Source organism: Populus trichocarpa, chromosome 1 (genome assembly GCF_000002775.5).
Source record: "Populus trichocarpa isolate Nisqually-1 chromosome 1, P.trichocarpa_v4.1, whole genome shotgun sequence".
Taxonomy (NCBI): domain Eukaryota; kingdom Viridiplantae; phylum Streptophyta; class Magnoliopsida; order Malpighiales; family Salicaceae; genus Populus; species Populus trichocarpa.
The window spans coordinates 9,931,748-9,949,187 of record NC_037285.2 but is presented as its reverse complement, the minus strand read 5'-3'; the positions used below and the strand labels follow the sequence as shown (position 1 = coordinate 9,949,187).

Here is a 17,440-nt window from a genome sequence, read left to right as displayed (position 1 = left end):
TTACCTGTGGTAAAAAGAAAATTCACCTGAACCACATCTCTTCTTTCTTTTTTTTACCGGAAGAAACCACAAAAAGCAACGTTCGTTCTTCTGTTCCTTTTCTATCTATCACGTCAGGAAAACCAAATTAAACAAACAAAACGCGCGCGCACGTGGGCAATCAGAGATCAAACCTATCTAGGTCATTATCGTCATTTCAAAAACATACCCCGTGAGCGTGAGAAAGAGGCAGGGGCAGTCCATTTATTATCGCGCCATGTCCGTTCCATGCCATTCTTTACATTACACAACACAAACTCCTCACCTCTGCTGTCATGAAAAAGAAAACCAAACACCAAACACAACCCCAAAAACTCTAACCCAGGAAACTCAAGATAGAAGGAGAAAGACAAGAATTCAAGAAACTCCCTCTCCCTCTCGTTCTTGTTCTCTTTTCGAGTCCTTTAACTTTACAGCAAGTATTTGTTTTGCTGGAAGTAACCATTAATCTGCAGGTTGGTCCGTTCAATGGCGGGCGGGTGGGTTAAGTCATTGCAATGTAAGTCAAGAGCATTTGATGATGTTTTTAACCCGAACCCCAAACACTTACTGCCCAGTTCCAGTTGCAGGAAAACCTCTTCAAAAATCATTAAAGATGTCATTATTGAAACCAAAACCAAGAAACCAAAACCTAAACACCATCCTATCAATCAGAACCAACAAAAGCCCAAACCTGAACACGTTTCTACACCCCCGACGCTTTCTCGGTCAGCCCGCAACCCTGACCCGGTTTTCCCTGTCCTCGCCGAGCTGCCCGAGGGACACCCTTCGAGAAATGTGGTAGAGATTATCTTTCACACGAGTTGGAGCAATAAATCATTTCCGGGTCGGATCGAGATGATTTTCAAAGTGCAAAACGGGCCCAGAACGGTGACCCGATTTGAAGAATACCGAGACATTGTTAAAACCCGGGCCGGGTTGTCGGGTGGGACCACGTGGGAGGAGAATGCAAGGTGCGTCGCCGATGGAAACGAGATGATGCGGTTTTATTGCCTGGGTCCCGCTGGAGGTGTACATGACGCGCGTGGTGTTGCGTGGGTTTTCCCAGGGGGAAAAGGGGCAGTGGTTTGCACGTTCTCCGGCAGTGGAGGAGCTCATGAGAGCGCTGGTGCTGGTAGGGGAAGGAGAGCAATGCTTGTTTGTCGGGTCGTAGCGGGTCGGGTTACAAAGCAAATCGGTTTTGATTCGTTGATAGATGACTGTCGGGTCGGGTTTGACTCGGTGAGTGGGGATAATGGCGAGTTGCTGGTATTTGATAGTCGTGCGGTGTTGCCTTGTTTTCTTATTATCTATAGATTGTAAAAATACGTGGAAATTATTCTCTCTCTTTTCTTTTATCTCCAGGGAAGTTCCTTTTTCTTATAAAAAAAAAAAGGGTGCATTTTTCAACACATTTTTTCTTTGCTTCTTGATTTTTAAATGCTGAGCTGTGGGTAATCTTTATTTTTATTTTTAATGGTGTGGTTATTGTGGGATGGTAAATGGTAATTAATCTACCTGCCTGTTCTTGTTTAAATGCGCTAATAATTGCTATGATTGCTCATTAACCAGCCCACCAATTCTTGTTCTTTTGTAACTTTTGTTGTGATTGAAGAAGAGAGTTTGGTCAAGAAAGTGTTTGCGTGGTGGGGGGTCATTAGTCGTTTTACGATCATATTGATGCTGATTTGTTAAGCTATCAACTCATTCTTTGTTGGAGCTCTAGTGCTGAGTGCTGACAACAAGACAAGGCAAAGTCGGGGTAGTTTTTTGACTTTCAGATTTGACTCTGAGAAACTTATAATATAGTTGCCTCTTGCTTCCCTCTTCAAAAACAAAACAAGAGGAACAACAAGCCCACAAACCTCAAAGCCCATATATATATATATATATATATATATATATATATAATAGACCACCATGCATTAACTTATGACTTTGAACACTTTTAATTTGATATTTATGAGTGGGCTGCAACATAATGTAGTAGCTTGGTTGGTGGTTGGGTGTGGTTTCTTAAGATAGAGCCATAAAGAGTGTTTTGTGGTGGTGTTGTGTTGAGTTATTCTGGTTTGGAATTTTTACACTTGCAAAGCAATATTTTTTTTTTTGCCTTTTATATTGTAATACCATGATTAATATTTCTTTGGGTCCTCTAACAATGGACTTGCCATCCACCATTTTTAACAAAAAAAAAATATGTCTTTATTATCCAAGAATTTCACTTGCTTGTTATAATAGATAGTAAGTCTATTCATACAACATGTATATGAGCAGCCGTATCCACTCTAGCTGCAAGGGTTATTATTATTGAACGAGAAGAAAATAGAATTATATACTAAGAGAATCACATATAAATGTAGTTGCTCAAAGAGAATTCTATATGAATAACATTTTGGATCGAGGTAATAGATATTGTGTCGAACAAATTCGTACAAAACCACATATATTTTATCATTTGTGTGACTTCTTCACAAGTCATGACCTATTATGATAAACTAAAATTGTGTTTATTAGGGAGAATGCGATTGTGTTCTTACAAATTATGGGATGAGACCCAAAATTTCATTTTGTTAGTGATATTTACTATAGGTATATTAAAATTATTCATCGTTATTTTAAAATTATTTTAAAGGTTGTTTTTAAGTTGTGCAAACACCTTATTAAACACCCAAAGGATATGATTCTTGTAGAGATAATGAATAATCAAAGATTTTATCTTTATTTTAAGGTATGAGAATAATACTAATATTTTTATACATTAATTAATTACGTCAAGAAGAAAAAGTTTATCATTATTGTTTCATATTTATATAGAATTGTGTGAGAGTAATTAATGATAACCATGTTCTTTTAAATATTCCTATTGAAATTCAAGAGAAGTTTCAAGGTAGAAAAGAAGAAACAACCGGAAATGTTTTAGTAGCTATAAATTTTGATTTGAGGTTTACATATGTTTTAGCTCGTTGGGAAGGAAGTGTACACGATTCACGTGTTTTAGGTGATGCAATATTAAAATCAAGTGGTCTAAAAATTCAAAAAGGTATAAAATAAAATATTTATTATATGAAATAAGCATATATTTTATTCTTATTTATATATAAATATTATCACGGTGATATCAGTTACGACATTCAAAGAGAAATAATTTCTCCTTTACATGGTGTTCGATATCACTTGAATAAGTTTACGAACCATTCATTAAAAAAAATAAAAAGGAGTTATTTAATCCTCAATATTGTTCATATAAAACACTATTGAGGGAGAGTTTGGCATTTTAAAGAGTTATTTAATCCTCAATATTGGATTTTCTTTTCTAATTAATAAACTTAAATTCTATTTTGTAATATCAAGCTTTAATTTAATGCCATGACATTTTTTTTATAGCATGTGAACCGAAATAAATTATTAAACTTAAAATAATGTAATCATAACATGAGATGATGAAAACAAAAAAAAAAAGTCTAATAATTAAAATGAAATAATTGTTCAAAGGCTAATAAAAAAGATAGATCGACTCGGATGTGCTGTAAAATAAACGGTGTAAACATATACATTTCACATATGAATTATTTAATAATAATTTATCTAATATTTAAATTATTTATAAATAAAGAAGTTTGAGTAGTTATTATATTAAAATGTCTGATTTTCAAACATAAAATCAACATGTCAAACTTTGAACAAGTTGATTGAGCAATCGCTTCCCTTGGTAGAAAATGAAAGGCAGATAGATGGTTCGTTGTCACCATCTTTGATAAACACTTCTCATCCTATTGTTTCATTAATCTAATTCCGAACCTATGACCCCCTACCATGCACTTACCTGCCTATATGTTTTGGTTGTTTAAGTAAAGATTGTAACTCCATAGCTGACACAAATTCCATGACATAGTTGCTTGGCTATCCAATACCAAAAAAAAAAAAAATTCAAAGATTTTCGATTAAGACTTTTGAGTCCAATCCAGTTAGATCCCATTGGAACCAGAAACTGATCAAGACAACTCATTCTGCGAGCAAAACATCAACCTCTTATCATGCAAGGTTTTTCCTCTCCAAGGAAGAATACTGCTTTTCATTCTGCGAGCGTCAGTAACAGCAAAATATCATAGCCATGTGTTCAGGAAAACTACACTAACACAGCAAACTCTGGAGCGGGCTCTACAAAATACAGCCATGTTAATTTGTAAGTAACATGATGGAGAGAGGAAGTGAGCAAGGAAAGCATTGTCATTTTGACTCGTTTCCGTTTGTCATTGAATCTTCCATTCGTTATGCCTGCTGCATTGTTTGGCAGAGAATAATTGGATTGCAACATAATCTCTGTTCTGAAAGTTGAAGTCTGAACCTCGGATGAACACAAGATAGGTTGAATTCATCTTCCAGATGGGAAAAAAAAGAGGAGAAATTCCTACAATCATTTCCTTAAAATCAAGCCCTTCACATAAATTCGATGTTTCTGCATTACATGGTAAGGGTCTCAACCACCATGATTGACCAAAAACTCACTAATAGTCAAAACAACTGGGCTAAATGAAAGGCGAATTCCAGCTGAAAAATAACAAATGATATCCCTCTAATGTACATTTATCATTCTGCATCATCACAGGAGAATTGTATCATCTGCCATGATTAATGGGACTCCACGAGTACATACAATGGCTTGCCATTCAATCGCTCCCGACCCTGAAACATCAGACCCATAAATGTGATAATGGAATACCATTTTTGTAGCAGAGAATTGTTATTGTCATAAAATTAAAAAATGCATTCATGAATGAGAATTAACACCCGCGTAAACAAACTGAACAGACACGTTAAGGTGCAACTGCAATTTTTACAGAAGTGATGCTGCTCACTTAAAAAGAGAGGTAACAATATCTTGATTTAATATATTTCACTGCATTGCATCCAAGTGCCAGTTTCAAAGTATCAATAAACTCAGCAGATAGGCGGCACTACTTTTATATTAACCATTAGAGTTTAAGAGTAAAGCCATTGCCAATTTAAGCACTTGCTGAGCTTCAGAACCACAGCAAAATCAGCATTTACATCAAAGTCATGTTGTGATGCTACTCTAACCCTCTGCTTACAGAAACTTCATCTCAAGCCTATTTTCCATGAAAACAGAACAAGGAAAAAGTAATTTTCCTTGAAGCACCTGCACTTTACAGACGAGCATAAAAAGGCAATTCTAAGGGAAACAACCCTGAAGTTGCATTATTTGGAAAAAAAAATATTGGAATGCATATACTGCTCTGGGTTGAAAAAAAAAAAAAGGTCTCCATTAACCCATTATTTTTGGACACAGTGTAGCTCTTGGAAAGACACGATTAAGGTTCTGAAATGGTGATCAAAACCTCTTTAAAGGTCTTTACATAGTGAAGAAAACTCACTTCTTAGGAATCCTCTTCCATTTGACACCATTAAGTCAAAATTCTAATCTCTCAAGGACTAAATTCACTTTTGTACGAACTTAGTAGTTCCATTATTTCCATAGAGAGTGATGAGCAAAAGATCTCTCGTAGACAGGATTGGAACATAATGGTTTCACCCCATGCAAAATCAGCAGAAAACTTGCTTAGAACCATTAAATTATCCAGGCCAATTTTGCCACGGAACCTCAAAGGTACCACTAAAAAATTATTCTCAAGATTGTGAAAGGTAAATAGCTTAATCTATCCTTGTATCCTTATATAATTGGAAAAGTCTTTATATCCCCCTATCTTTGAGTCCGTCCTTGTACAGTAATTCTTCAATATAACCTTCAAGTTTTTCCACTCGAATTGACAAAATTATATTTTTTTCATTCCAAAATTAACCTCAAGTTATAAAGGATATAATAGAAAATTTTCTCAAAATGTTTTAAGAATAAAAGAGTTTTAAAATTACTCGATCATTAATTATTTTTTTTAAATAATAATATATTTTTGTATAGTTCAAGGATATTTTAAGAATGAAAAGTATAGTTATGTTAATTTACATTGGAGAATTTGATACTATACAAGGACATAATAGATATAATAAAAAACATAAAGACATGTTGAAGAGCTGACCATTTATACAAGGGACACATTGAGCTATTTACCCCAGAGATTCTATGCTGGTAACTCCATCTTTAAAAATTATGATTTCGTTGAAAATCTTATATTTGAATATCCAGACCTTTTAACTGGTATAAGCGGCAGAAGGCTCAGGAAATGAAACCAACAACTAAAGGGAAGCTGCCACCGAGAGACACAAGTAGTAAAAGGATGACCTAGAGAGTTCAAGCCATAGGTCAAAATAAGGCACTTGAGACGTCAGTTAAAAGGGAAGTTTTTTCTTGTTACATTTGAAAATCCTAGGATTACAAGAACATAGATCATCAACTGTTGAATTATGCAACCCATCTTCCGTTCAAGTAACCAAGACGATTAGCTACAGAGTGTGTGTGAGAGTGAGAAAGACTGACAGAGGACAGAAAAATTCAAGACATCAAAGCAACAGATAAGTCCTGTTTCTAACAGAAACTCCAAACACAAAGATCAACAGAAAAGTAGTGAAAACTTCGAAAATATGGAAGCATACACACCTTCAAATCTGGTAATTCAATTACACATGCACATTCAACCACTTCTGCTCCAGCACGTTCTGAAAGATAATATCGTAATATCGTCAAGCCGTGCACTCAATCAGAACAAAGGTTTGGATAATACACAAACAAAATATTTCGCAAGGAATTGGATCATGCTTCAGTGAAATTTCTGAGAAAGCAATCAACAAGGAGATAAATTTATCAAAATATTAGTCATTGATCAGATCATAAAACTATCACCTTGTAGTAACTTCTCTATCACATGGGAAGCAATGAACCCCTGGTGAAAATTGTTATTCAGTATCTTCTTTTTTCTAGTACAGCAAAACTTGGGTTTCTAATTTGTCATGTAAATGGATCTACTGTTTATGAAGACTTGAACAGCTCTGCAACCAACATTTACAGTATGTATAATGCAAGTAAACGCATCACTCCTACTGTAGAATATTGCCATTAAAACTTGTTTATCATTCACTTCCAGATAGCATGTTTCATTGCTAGTTTATTTGGATTGATTGACATTTTAAATGTCCCAGATGTGTGGTCCAGAAGCTGAATTTGTATTTTAATCAAACATAAATATTTCAGTGTTTTTGGATCATTGTACTCTTATCACATTTAAGAATGAATAGGACAATCTTGCGTATTTTTTCATCAATGGTCTTGTATACATGAATTGTTATACAGACAGCTCACGTAACAACTACAACACATACATGAATCTCAAGTCTTTTAACAAGAAACAGGTTTACCGAGTAAATTCATGGCAGCACACAGAGTGCCACCAGTGGCAATCAAATCATCAACCACCAAAGCACGTTCACCCGATTTGACTGCTCCAACATGCATCTCAAGACAATCTCTTCCGTATTCTAGAATATACTTTTCTGAAATAACTTCGCCTGTAAACACGACAATAAGTATTAACAAGATTGTAAACAGAGAAAATATGAATTTAAGTATCACATGTAGCGTCTTTAAAGCTGAGATTTCTAGTCCATATAAAACAGAGACATCTACAGAAATCAATGACATCAATACTTATGTGTCTGAAAGATTCTCTGATGTCACACATGATATGGAGAGTGAAAATTAATGTGGACAAACTCACTCCACACAGCTAAGCTAGCAGTGGAGGAGGAAAAGAAAAAGAAAATGCAAATCACTCAGGCACTTATACTGGTTGGGTGGCTAACAGTGTGAAGAAGACAGGCATTCTGTTAATACAGTAACCATATCAACTGTGAGGAATATATTTGGCTTTCTAACGCAGAATGGACATCCACTATCACGCCTAATAAGGATAAAACAAAGTACATTGGATACAAGGGTGCTGATTTACCAAATGGACCAACTGTATAGTACACACAATAACTAACACTTTAGCAACTATAAAAGTATAAAATTAAGATGTAAATCAGCGGCTGATTATTGCTCCACATGAGCGTAGCTCCAAGAATGTAGTTCAAGGAGTAGTGCCTATATCCACAATCATAAACGAGAGGGGTGAGGTCTTAGTTTCAAGTTACACCTTTGTCGATTTAACTTCAATAAATATTGTGAAGCGCCATAAAAAAATATCAGTATCAATTGTAGAGTCCCAGAGCATTCAGAGAAGAAGAAATAAATGCAATACAGTGACCAAATAATGTACGATCAGTATATAGCTTGCTATTTATCATGAGCGTACCAAATACATCTTGAAATATAAACATGTTCATGCCACTGCAGAAAGGTTATTAGTAAAGAGACGAGGAGTACCAGGCAACTTCCTTGGTTTTCTCAGAGGAACAAACTTTGCTCCTATTGCCAAAGCAATGGGAGGTCCGAATATAAATCCCCGAGCCTCTATTCCTGAAAAAGACAATTGCTCACATTTTAGGTCCCTAAACAGATTGCTGAGCTCTTTTATTAGTTAAAACATCAGTCTTGTATGTGTGTATTAGAGAGGAGTATCCATTAATTAAGCTTTCGAATCTTGAAATAGTACCTCGCATGTAAACTGCTCAAAAGTCAAAGAATCTTGACTACTTGTAAGTAATAATAATAATAAACAGTAACAGGAGGCAAGTACAAACTTTGTGGCAGCAGTTAACAAAATTTGCAGGAGAGCATCAATGCAGGCTACAAGATATCTTATCAAGAAACACATTTAAGATTTGATCACCATGGGACTTGGAGTACTTCAAGTGATGAAAACCATAAAATGCCCCCTGGCAGTCGAACGACACAAAAGCTAGGACACGCAAATGATGCAAAGGAAAACTTTCTGACCAACAAATTGTTTTTATCAGAACTTCCATCAAGGAAAAAGAATTATATGAGCTGCAAAGCATTATATATAGTGTTGGAAGACTCCACATCTAAAATATGATGAATAGGACTGTGCAGAGAACAACAGAAATCATGATGAATGTGATTATTTTAAGCACAAGTGGCAAGAGTCAATGCCCGAAATACTTGAATGTGACATAAACCTGCACTGGAATTTGATAAGCTAGATCTCCAACTGACCAAACGCGGAACACTTGCACTAGAGCTAATCCAGTGGTAGCATCAATAGACTGGTGACAGGTACGAAAAACACAGATAATTATCTGGCAAGGGAAAAGGCCGAAACTTTTCCATGTGAAACTAAAATCTCTAAAGAAGATTCCACTAATGTATAAAGTTCCACATAAACACAAGAAGACAAAATTCATCCACGTGGTACAAAGAGACAGATTCTAATGCCCACACAACGGGACAAAGCAAAGTACACTTAAATGCTGACCGAATCCTTCATCATCGAAAAGCAAAATCAAAATGAGGTCTAACGGCACTATCAGTAAGAGATCATGAAACCTCTTCAAGTATGCATAGTTTGCTATTATTTGGAAGTGCAAGACAACACATTACGTGCAGCTAATAAAAAAATCACTCATAAGCAACTTAAGACACAAGAGTTTCTGACTGAACATGACCCAGTTAACCAAAGAGGGATGCGACCGTGGCCATCTTACAAAATAACCCATCGCAGGAGAAAACCTAAAACCACTATAAGAAAGATAGCGGTTCGTCATTTAAGACCTCACAATGCCATCAATTTCAGGTGCAAAACTGGCTACTGCAAAAGGAAAAGTAAAAGGATATGACTAAAAACAAGAGACAATATAACCGAGGTATGGGATCAAAACATCAAACAGTAAAATGGGGAAATCTACGTTACAATAGAGCCAAAAGAAGCCGGCCCATCTTAACTTTAGCATCATTTGGGTCCACCTATTTTTTTTAACAAGGTGGGCATCCATCACCAACCACAATCCACCCAAATCAGATCCTAGCACATGCCCACAACAACAACAGCAACAATAGAGAGAAGTAGAGGTGGTCAGATGAGAGCCGCTAAGGGGAAAAAAATGAACAGAGAGCAATCAATGGCACACCACACTAACAAAGCCCATTAGTCAAACAAGAAATCACTCTCTAGCAGAAAAAAGGCGAACAAGAAAGAAGAAAGAAAAACTAAACATCACATACACACGAACAGTCACTTCCATTTAGCATTAAATGAGCCCATCAAAAAGCCAGTCATAAAAAGAAAAAAAAGAAAAAGATAAGAAAAAAAGACATCCAGAAACTTAGGCAGTGGTGCATTTTGCTCTGTAAGCAAAAGGACCCCACCATCTTGAACCCAAGATCAGTTGTTAAAAGGCCTAAAATCAGATCTTCTAATTACACCTCAAACAGAACGAAAATTTGCTAAGGAAAAAAAAAGAATAAAAGCAGAAATGGGGTCTTTCACTCTTTCTTGTGAGTTTTGTTTTTTGTTTTTTTTACCTGCAACAACTGAAATGTTTTTGCCTTTGTATCTCTCAACAAACAAATCAATTGTGTCCTTGAATGCTTTAGGATTCAGTAATAGGGTGGTGATATCTTGAAACATAATACCTGCCATAATAAACCATCAATGACAAACTTATAACCAAAAAAGAGGCATAGCCATAGATTCTCTGCTTTTCACCGCCAGTAGAGTAGTATATATATATGTGGAAAAGCACGTACAGTCTTGAATCATGAAAGCTTAAACGTGTTTTACCAAAACAACAAAAGAGCATAAACATTCGGTGCCGTTCATAATGGAAATGAAAAGAAGAACTCAAACAACTTGGTGAAGATTTTAAAAAGGAACAAAACTTTGAATCGAGAAGAAACTTCGTATGCAAAACCCAGTTGCAGCAACCGATTCTTGAATTTAACTCTAAAATTCGAGATCATAAAGGTATTTCCGCCAAGTCTATGTTTCTCAACAACCAAGAAAAAAAAAACAGAAAAAACCTGGTTTTGGAAAATTGGGAACAACACGAATCCTAGTTTTGATGTCATGAATACGAGGATCTTCATCTCTGTAAGCCGACATTGCAATGTAGAGTAGCAGTGGTGGTATTTTAAACAACTTTGATGTGTCTTAAAAAATAGTAATTCTATTACAACAAGGAAAGAAAGAAAGCCTGTGTGTGTCTGCCTCAGTGTCTCTCTTTAGCTCCTCTAGCCGTTTTTCATGGTAAAATAAATATAAAAAAAAAAACAGAACAGGGAGAGATAATAAAAGGCGTGTGTGTGTGTGTGTGTGAGAGAGAGAGAGAGAGAGAGAGAGGCAACACACATAGAAAGCAAAGTGATGTATTTATAGAAAGAGAGGGGAGGAGGAGGAGGAGGAGGAGGGAGCTCTCTGCACAAGAAAAGGAAAGAGAAAGAGAAGATTGATAATAACAAAAAAAAAAAAAAAAAAAGAGGTAAATGGAGAAGGGGGGGAAAAAAGAATCACGAGGGCTTTCTATTTATTTATTTATTTACTTTTTCTGTTGGTGCAGTTATTTTCCTTTCCCTTTAATCGCTGCTGTATAAAATATAAATAGCTCCGTACGCAGCTTCTATTTGGTCTTTTGGGATTTGGGCCCCCAACACAAGATTTTACGCCTATCTTGTTTTTGTGTAGTATCTTTATTCGCTTTGCAACTCCTTCCTTTACAGATTTCTTTTTTCTTGAATTCGTTTAGGATTTTGTATAATCATAATGTTTTTTTTAATTATTTCTAATCAGTACACGTGGCATTCATTTCTATCTTATCTAAGAGCTATAACACCAGCCTATATTCAGAATAGTTGCTTTGTATTTTTTTTCAAAATTATTTTAAGATTTATTTGTTTTGAGGGATATTTTCAGGACAATGGACGGCAAGATTTAATAACTTTATTTTAAAATTAAAAAACATATCCGGAAGAAAATCCAACATATTTAGATATTTAAGGTGTCATTTGGTATGGGGTTTAGAAATAATAGTAAATTGTTATAAACATAATTATATATTATAAGAATGATTTTTAAGGATATAAAAGTTTTATTTTAAGAATATTTGGTGCGCTAATAAATTAAAGGGTGAAATGTTAATAAAAATATAAAAAAACAATTAAATTATTAGTAATAATTAGCGAGAGACAAATTTTTTAAAAAAAATTGTTTGGTATGTATTTAATTTGGAGGTAAAGAGTGGGGAGGAGAGGAAAAAAAAACAATAATAATAATAATAATAATAAACTAGCCTTGGAGGTTAAATCTTACCCCCTAAGTGTTAATTTTACCTTCCCTTAAAAACTCTCCCAAATAAAAAATTATTTCAAACTCGCTTAAATTTTGTAAGGACAAATTCTACCTCTCCTTTTTTTGGTTCTAATAAAGCACTTATAATTCATAATTTATCACTTCAAGTGTCCCTTTTATCATAATCACCTAATTATTATAAATTTAAAGGATAGACTTGGCGGTCAAGGAAGTTCACGGCAGGCAGCCTTTAACTTGAAGATTAGTTTAAATATTCTTGATATCAGAGAAGAGTTTATATATTTAAATACATTAAATTAGTGCAAAAATCTTACATGAACGTGTGATGCGCGTGAAAATAAATATCTGGAGCTCCCTCCCAATATTTTTGTTATGCTGCGATATGTGAACTAGCTAGTCGTGAAAACCTTGATGATTATGTGTCTATATATATACACACACACACACACACTCATATCGTCGCCGGCCGGAGCGTGATGAATATAAAAGGATGAGAAGAACACGTAGAGGAAATGTAATCCCAGAGAAGAAGGATGACAGGTAACCTTCAATGTCTGCTAAAATGGCATGTTAAGATGAAAGAACACATCTCATGTTAGGTCCTACCTTGTGATATTTGCACTTGTCATGCCTTTAGAATTCATGCTCCAACCCCCCCTCTACCAAGCAAGGTCTCCATCCTAGCTCAAGTCGTTGCTTTCAGATTGGTACCTGAATAATTCTTGCGAGAGGGTCTCTGCCATGAGTTTGCTTGGGCAATAACCAAAAGATATATTGATGGCGAAAGATATACAGGACTCTGGATATTATTGATTAGTGCTCCTTGATTTTTTCAGAGACCAGAGGAAAAGGAAAGGGCGTAAAAGGATTAGGTCTTTGTGGGCTACAGCCGCATCAATTAGTAAACTTAAAAGCAGGCATAATAATCATGTATAGCTAGCTACCGAATACTAAATAGGGTGGTTCAGTCGTCCAATTCAGTTCATATATGTATAATAATGAGCACAGCAGGCAAGTGTCTTTTCGTTGTCTACAGTGATTTCTCCTCGAGAGATCTAAAAAATAGTTGTTGAGAAATGCTAGAATTGGTTTGTATTGTAATCTTGAGTTTTTTTTTTTTTTTAGGATATATATAATTAAGGTCTTGTGTTTTTCTTAGAAATTGCATAGTTATGAAAAACAATTTAAATTATTTATTGTAGTGGGCACTGTAGCTGTTGCGAAAATTAATGTAATTTTTTGTTTTTTTAGGAGAAACATATTTTCTTGGATTTGCTTGTCCTATCACTATTTTTATTATTATTATCTTTGTTCTTTTATAATTCATTTTAATTTATTATTATTACTTACATTTTTAAAAATATATTATTTTTTATTCTTTATATTTAGGATATTTATCACTCTAGACATTTGGTTTATTTATATCAATTTTTTTGTTTTTATCTACATTCTTTTTTAATTTGTTTTTGAATTTTTTTCTTTTTTTTTCTGATAATTTTTTTTTGAAAAATTATTATACAAAGACTAAAAGGAAATTGTGTTTCACTATAACAATTACAACATTATTTTATTTTTCTATTATGTTAAAAATTAATCTAAGATCTTATATATTTTTATTAACACATATCATCTTCATTTTATTTTATTATAAATAAACGTAATTTTTTTAATTCATAATTATATTTTTTACTCGATATTAAAAAAATTATTATTAACACCTACACATTTATTTTTTTGCGTTAAAAAACTTATTTGATTTCTAATAACACAAGTTAAATAAATACATTAACACTTTTAGAATGTACATCCATGATTTAAGTTTTGTTATACATTAATAATTATCAACGAGTTACAACATCGGTGGTAATTAAATTTATTTATTGTGTGAGCAAACGAGTGACTATTGGTTTGAGGATCTCCTAGTTGCTATACAAGAGAAAATATTAAAACACATAATTTATCGGTAAAATTTTTATTAATAGAATCCATCTCTTGAAATATTAATCGTAAATAATTTTTATTTTTATCGCTATTTTAATCATAAAAAAATAAAACTCAAATATCGAAACAACAACACGTTTACCTCGGAGGATAGACGTGTTTGTTGATTTGAATTAAACTATTAAATTTATATTTAATTAATAATTCTTGATATTATTTTACTAATACTTGCACCCTGAGAGAGAATTAACACTGAATTAAGGAGCCAGGTTAGGGATTCTTCTCTTCTTTTTTTTTTTCTATCCTGATGCAGAATGGCTGCCAATGCTGTGTGCTTACAGCTCTCATTTCTGTAGCATTAACAGAAGCATTATTAATTTAATAGCTACAGCAGTACCGCATCTAGCTCCCAGTATTTTTTGCATTGAAGACTGGCATTGACAATTTGTGGACTTCTTGTGTCTGGAAATTAGATGACAATTGTTCGCTGTAAAGGGTTTTTTTTCAAGTCAATTCCATAGAAAAAAAATAACTTCTAAAAAATATGCATTATTTAATGACAGTCGCTTGTATAAAAAAATTGATTTGAAACCATTTGACCTAGTCGTCGTGAGAACTGAGAAAGGATTGTTTTATGATAATTTTAATTGGGGATTGGGTGATTAATTAAGAGTTTAATATATAAGAGAGCTCATGCCAATAAACTACAAAGCCAAGACAGCTACAAAGAATATGCCTCTGAGCAAGAGGGTTACAGAAAATGGACCCTTGACAACAACAATGTAATATCCTTTTCATTGATACAGGTGTCCTTGTAGCAATAATCACGCAGTGGATTAGAAGATTACATTACTTGTATTTATTTAATGATTGATGGTTCTTCCTTCAATTTTGGGCAACAAAGTCTTTCTCGTCTCCATGTGTTTGAATTTCTTCAAGATTTTTGCAATTGATGTTTAAGAAAAGAAAAATGAACAAGTTGGTTGTCAAATTTTATCTGCCTCTTATGATGGACCACAAAGATTATTGGTTTATAGATCGCGGTCTCGTTGTCATTTATACCAAAACAGTTCTTAGAATAAAAAAAAAAAATATCTACATTGTTGATTTTTTTTGTATTATCATTAAACTCAATATAATAATTTAAACTTGAAAAATCTCGACCTGACTATTTACTTAACTTGAATTTTAAATTCAATCATATGAGAGTTACTTTATCATGACCTTGTCAATTGGGTAGTTCTCGATCTAAAAAATCAAAGAACAAAAAATAAGTTAGATTCACTCTAGTCAACTCATCAAACCTATAATTCAGGTTATGAATTCTAATAGATTGAATTATTTTTTATTGTATGATAGAAAATACAGAAACCAATTCATAATAAATAATAAAATTCAATAAAAAAAAATCAAATATTAAAAGATGAACTTAGAAAAAAAAATCAATAGCTAAAGTTATAGGCCTTTAACAAAAGCTCAAGCATGTGGGCCTGAGGGAGGCCCACATGCTTAGGCAAGTTTTTTATATTTATACAAAATATTGTTTATTAAAAAATTATGAATCAATTATTTTCACACACTTGAATAAAAAAAATTAATAATAGTAAATTTAATAAAATTATATATAAAAAAAAATTTATTCTCATTGAATATTAATAAAAATAATTCTTTAAAAAAATCTACATATTATGTTATTTATAAAGTAATTATTAATAATACTATATAAACAAAACTCTAATCTTCTTGAAAGTTATGAATTAATTGGATAATTATTTAAATATTATTTTAATGAGTTTATTTAAAGATAAATTTATTCTAAATTTTAAAAACAAAAAATTTAAGGGATATTAAATAAAAAAGTTAGGCGTGTATGGGTTTAAAATGCCAAGCACACTTGCTTAGTTTTTTTTTTTGAAAAAAAACAGCACCCTGATTTTTTTAATAGAACGGACAGTTCATCATTTACCTAGACAGATAATATGTTGTCTTCTAGTTTGAATTTTGATCTTTTTCGGTGGTCAAAAAGTCAGGATCCAAGTTTTTAGACCTCAAAACAAAAATTTCAACTTGTTTTAATCTAAAACACCATAGAAATATCTATAAAGCCATTTCCAATCTTAAAAACACTTTTTAATCATATTAAAAATCATAAATCAAACTGAGTCAAATAAAATTGATAGTTATTGATCTCTGTTTTTTGACTTGTTTGAAGGGCAAAACTACTTTCATTGAACTCTTCTCTCTAAAACGAACTCATTGATACAAAAAATGATCCTTTTATGACCGGAATATGGCCAACAAACCCCACTCTCTCTCTTTTATTTTTTTTTCCGATAACTTTATCTCTCATCTCTCAGCATCTAAGGATTGAGATGTGATAAAAATAAAGTTTAATACCAAGCTATAAAAACATTAAAGAACATAGATCAAATATATAAAAAATAAAAACTTGAGAAACCAAATTGTAGTTTTTCATGACCTTTAATGAGAAAGGCTTTGTTTACTTGGTATTTCTCTGTTCTTTTTCAACAATAATCTAAAATTATATTTTATAAAATCAATCTATAATTTAACATCAAAATATTCTATGATAGATTGGATAAGCGACAAAATGCAAGTCAAAACAAATCTCAACTATAACACTCTACCTTTTGAAATATAATTTTTGCCTTCAACATAGATCATGCAGGTGAGAAAAGGAGTGGTTTTTTGTTTTTATATAATGAACCAAGTTTTCTTTATACTGAGGCCCTACCAAGCATGTACTCTACAAATACTTTGTAAACTCATATAAATTGATAATTCAACATGTCTTCATCTTTCTACAAATCTATAATATTAAACTTAACATACACATCAAGTTAACTACAAATCATTAAAATGGAGATTACAAGATTGTACCTTAGACCTAACCATGAGGTCATTGTTATGGCTGTATATAAATATAAATAAGATAAATATTTAATTTTTTTTCAAGCAATCAGAGTTAAAAAAGGAAAAATTGAAATTAACTTCTAATTTTCAAATATAATATTATACCGAATTCAAAAAACATATTTTAAAGATTCTCTATAGTTCTTTAATACAAGCTTTTCACTGTTTTTTTAATTCAACAATATATTTTTTCTTTTATATATATATATATATATATATTTTAGAAATGTAAAATATTCAAATTATTTTATATATTTAATTAGTGTTGTAAATTTAATTCTTATTATAAATTCAACACAAAGATTTCATTTTTTTGTTAACAGTATAAATTTTTATTATAATTCTTAATATGAATAAAATAAAATAAT

At 32.7% G+C, this 17,440-nt stretch overlaps 2 protein-coding genes across 4 annotated transcripts; one reads left to right on the top strand and one right to left on the bottom strand.

The window, feature by feature from the left end:
* The first annotated feature begins 252 nt into the window (after positions 1-252).
* On the top strand, positions 253-1,432 carry LOC18093969 (uncharacterized). Its single transcript, XM_006368125.3, has one exon. It carries the CDS (start codon positions 508-510, stop codon positions 1,339-1,341), a length of 834 nt encoding a protein of 277 aa, XP_006368187.1. The 5' UTR covers positions 253-507; the 3' UTR covers positions 1,342-1,432.
* A 3,006-nt stretch (positions 1,433-4,438) lies between these two features.
* Positions 4,439-11,370, bottom strand: LOC18093967 (adenine phosphoribosyltransferase 3). Of its 3 annotated transcripts, XM_024593727.2 has the most exons (7): positions 10,913-11,354; positions 10,415-10,525; positions 8,357-8,449; positions 7,348-7,497; positions 6,836-6,875; positions 6,593-6,651; positions 4,517-4,704 (listed from the first exon to the last, which is right to left on the bottom strand). In XM_024593727.2, exons 1-6 carry the CDS (start codon positions 10,992-10,994, stop codon positions 6,627-6,629), a joined length of 501 nt encoding a protein of 166 aa, XP_024449495.1. In that variant the 5' UTR covers positions 10,995-11,354; the 3' UTR covers positions 4,517-4,704; positions 6,593-6,626. The 3 variants fall into 3 exon arrangements, with proteins under 3 accessions (XP_006368184.1, XP_052306081.1, XP_024449495.1); XM_006368122.3 differs by lacking the exon at positions 6,836-6,875 and having other exon boundaries at positions 4,439-4,704; positions 10,913-11,370; XM_052450121.1 differs by lacking the exon at positions 6,836-6,875 and having other exon boundaries at positions 4,439-4,704; positions 11,241-11,264.
* Between the last annotated feature and the right edge of the window lie 6,070 nt (positions 11,371-17,440).

What these genes read in the sequence shown, in the direction of transcription:
- LOC18093969 (XM_006368125.3), top strand. Translation starts at nt 508, where the DNA reads ATGGCGGGCGGGTGGGTTAAGTCATTGCAATGTAAGTCAAGAGCATTT.
- LOC18093967 (XM_006368122.3), bottom strand. Translation starts at nt 10,994, where the DNA reads ATGTCGGCTTACAGAGATGAAGATCCTCGTATTCATGACATCAAAACT. An exon ending in TCCCAATTTTCCAAAACCAG is followed by an intron (nt 10,526 to 10,912) that starts GTTTTTTCTGTT and finishes TTATTATGGCAG; the next exon opens with GTATTATGTTTCAAGATATC. An exon ending in AAAACCAAGGAAGTTGCCTG is followed by an intron (nt 7,498 to 8,356) that starts GTACTCCTCGTC and finishes TCGTGTTTACAG; the next exon opens with GCGAAGTTATTTCAGAAAAG.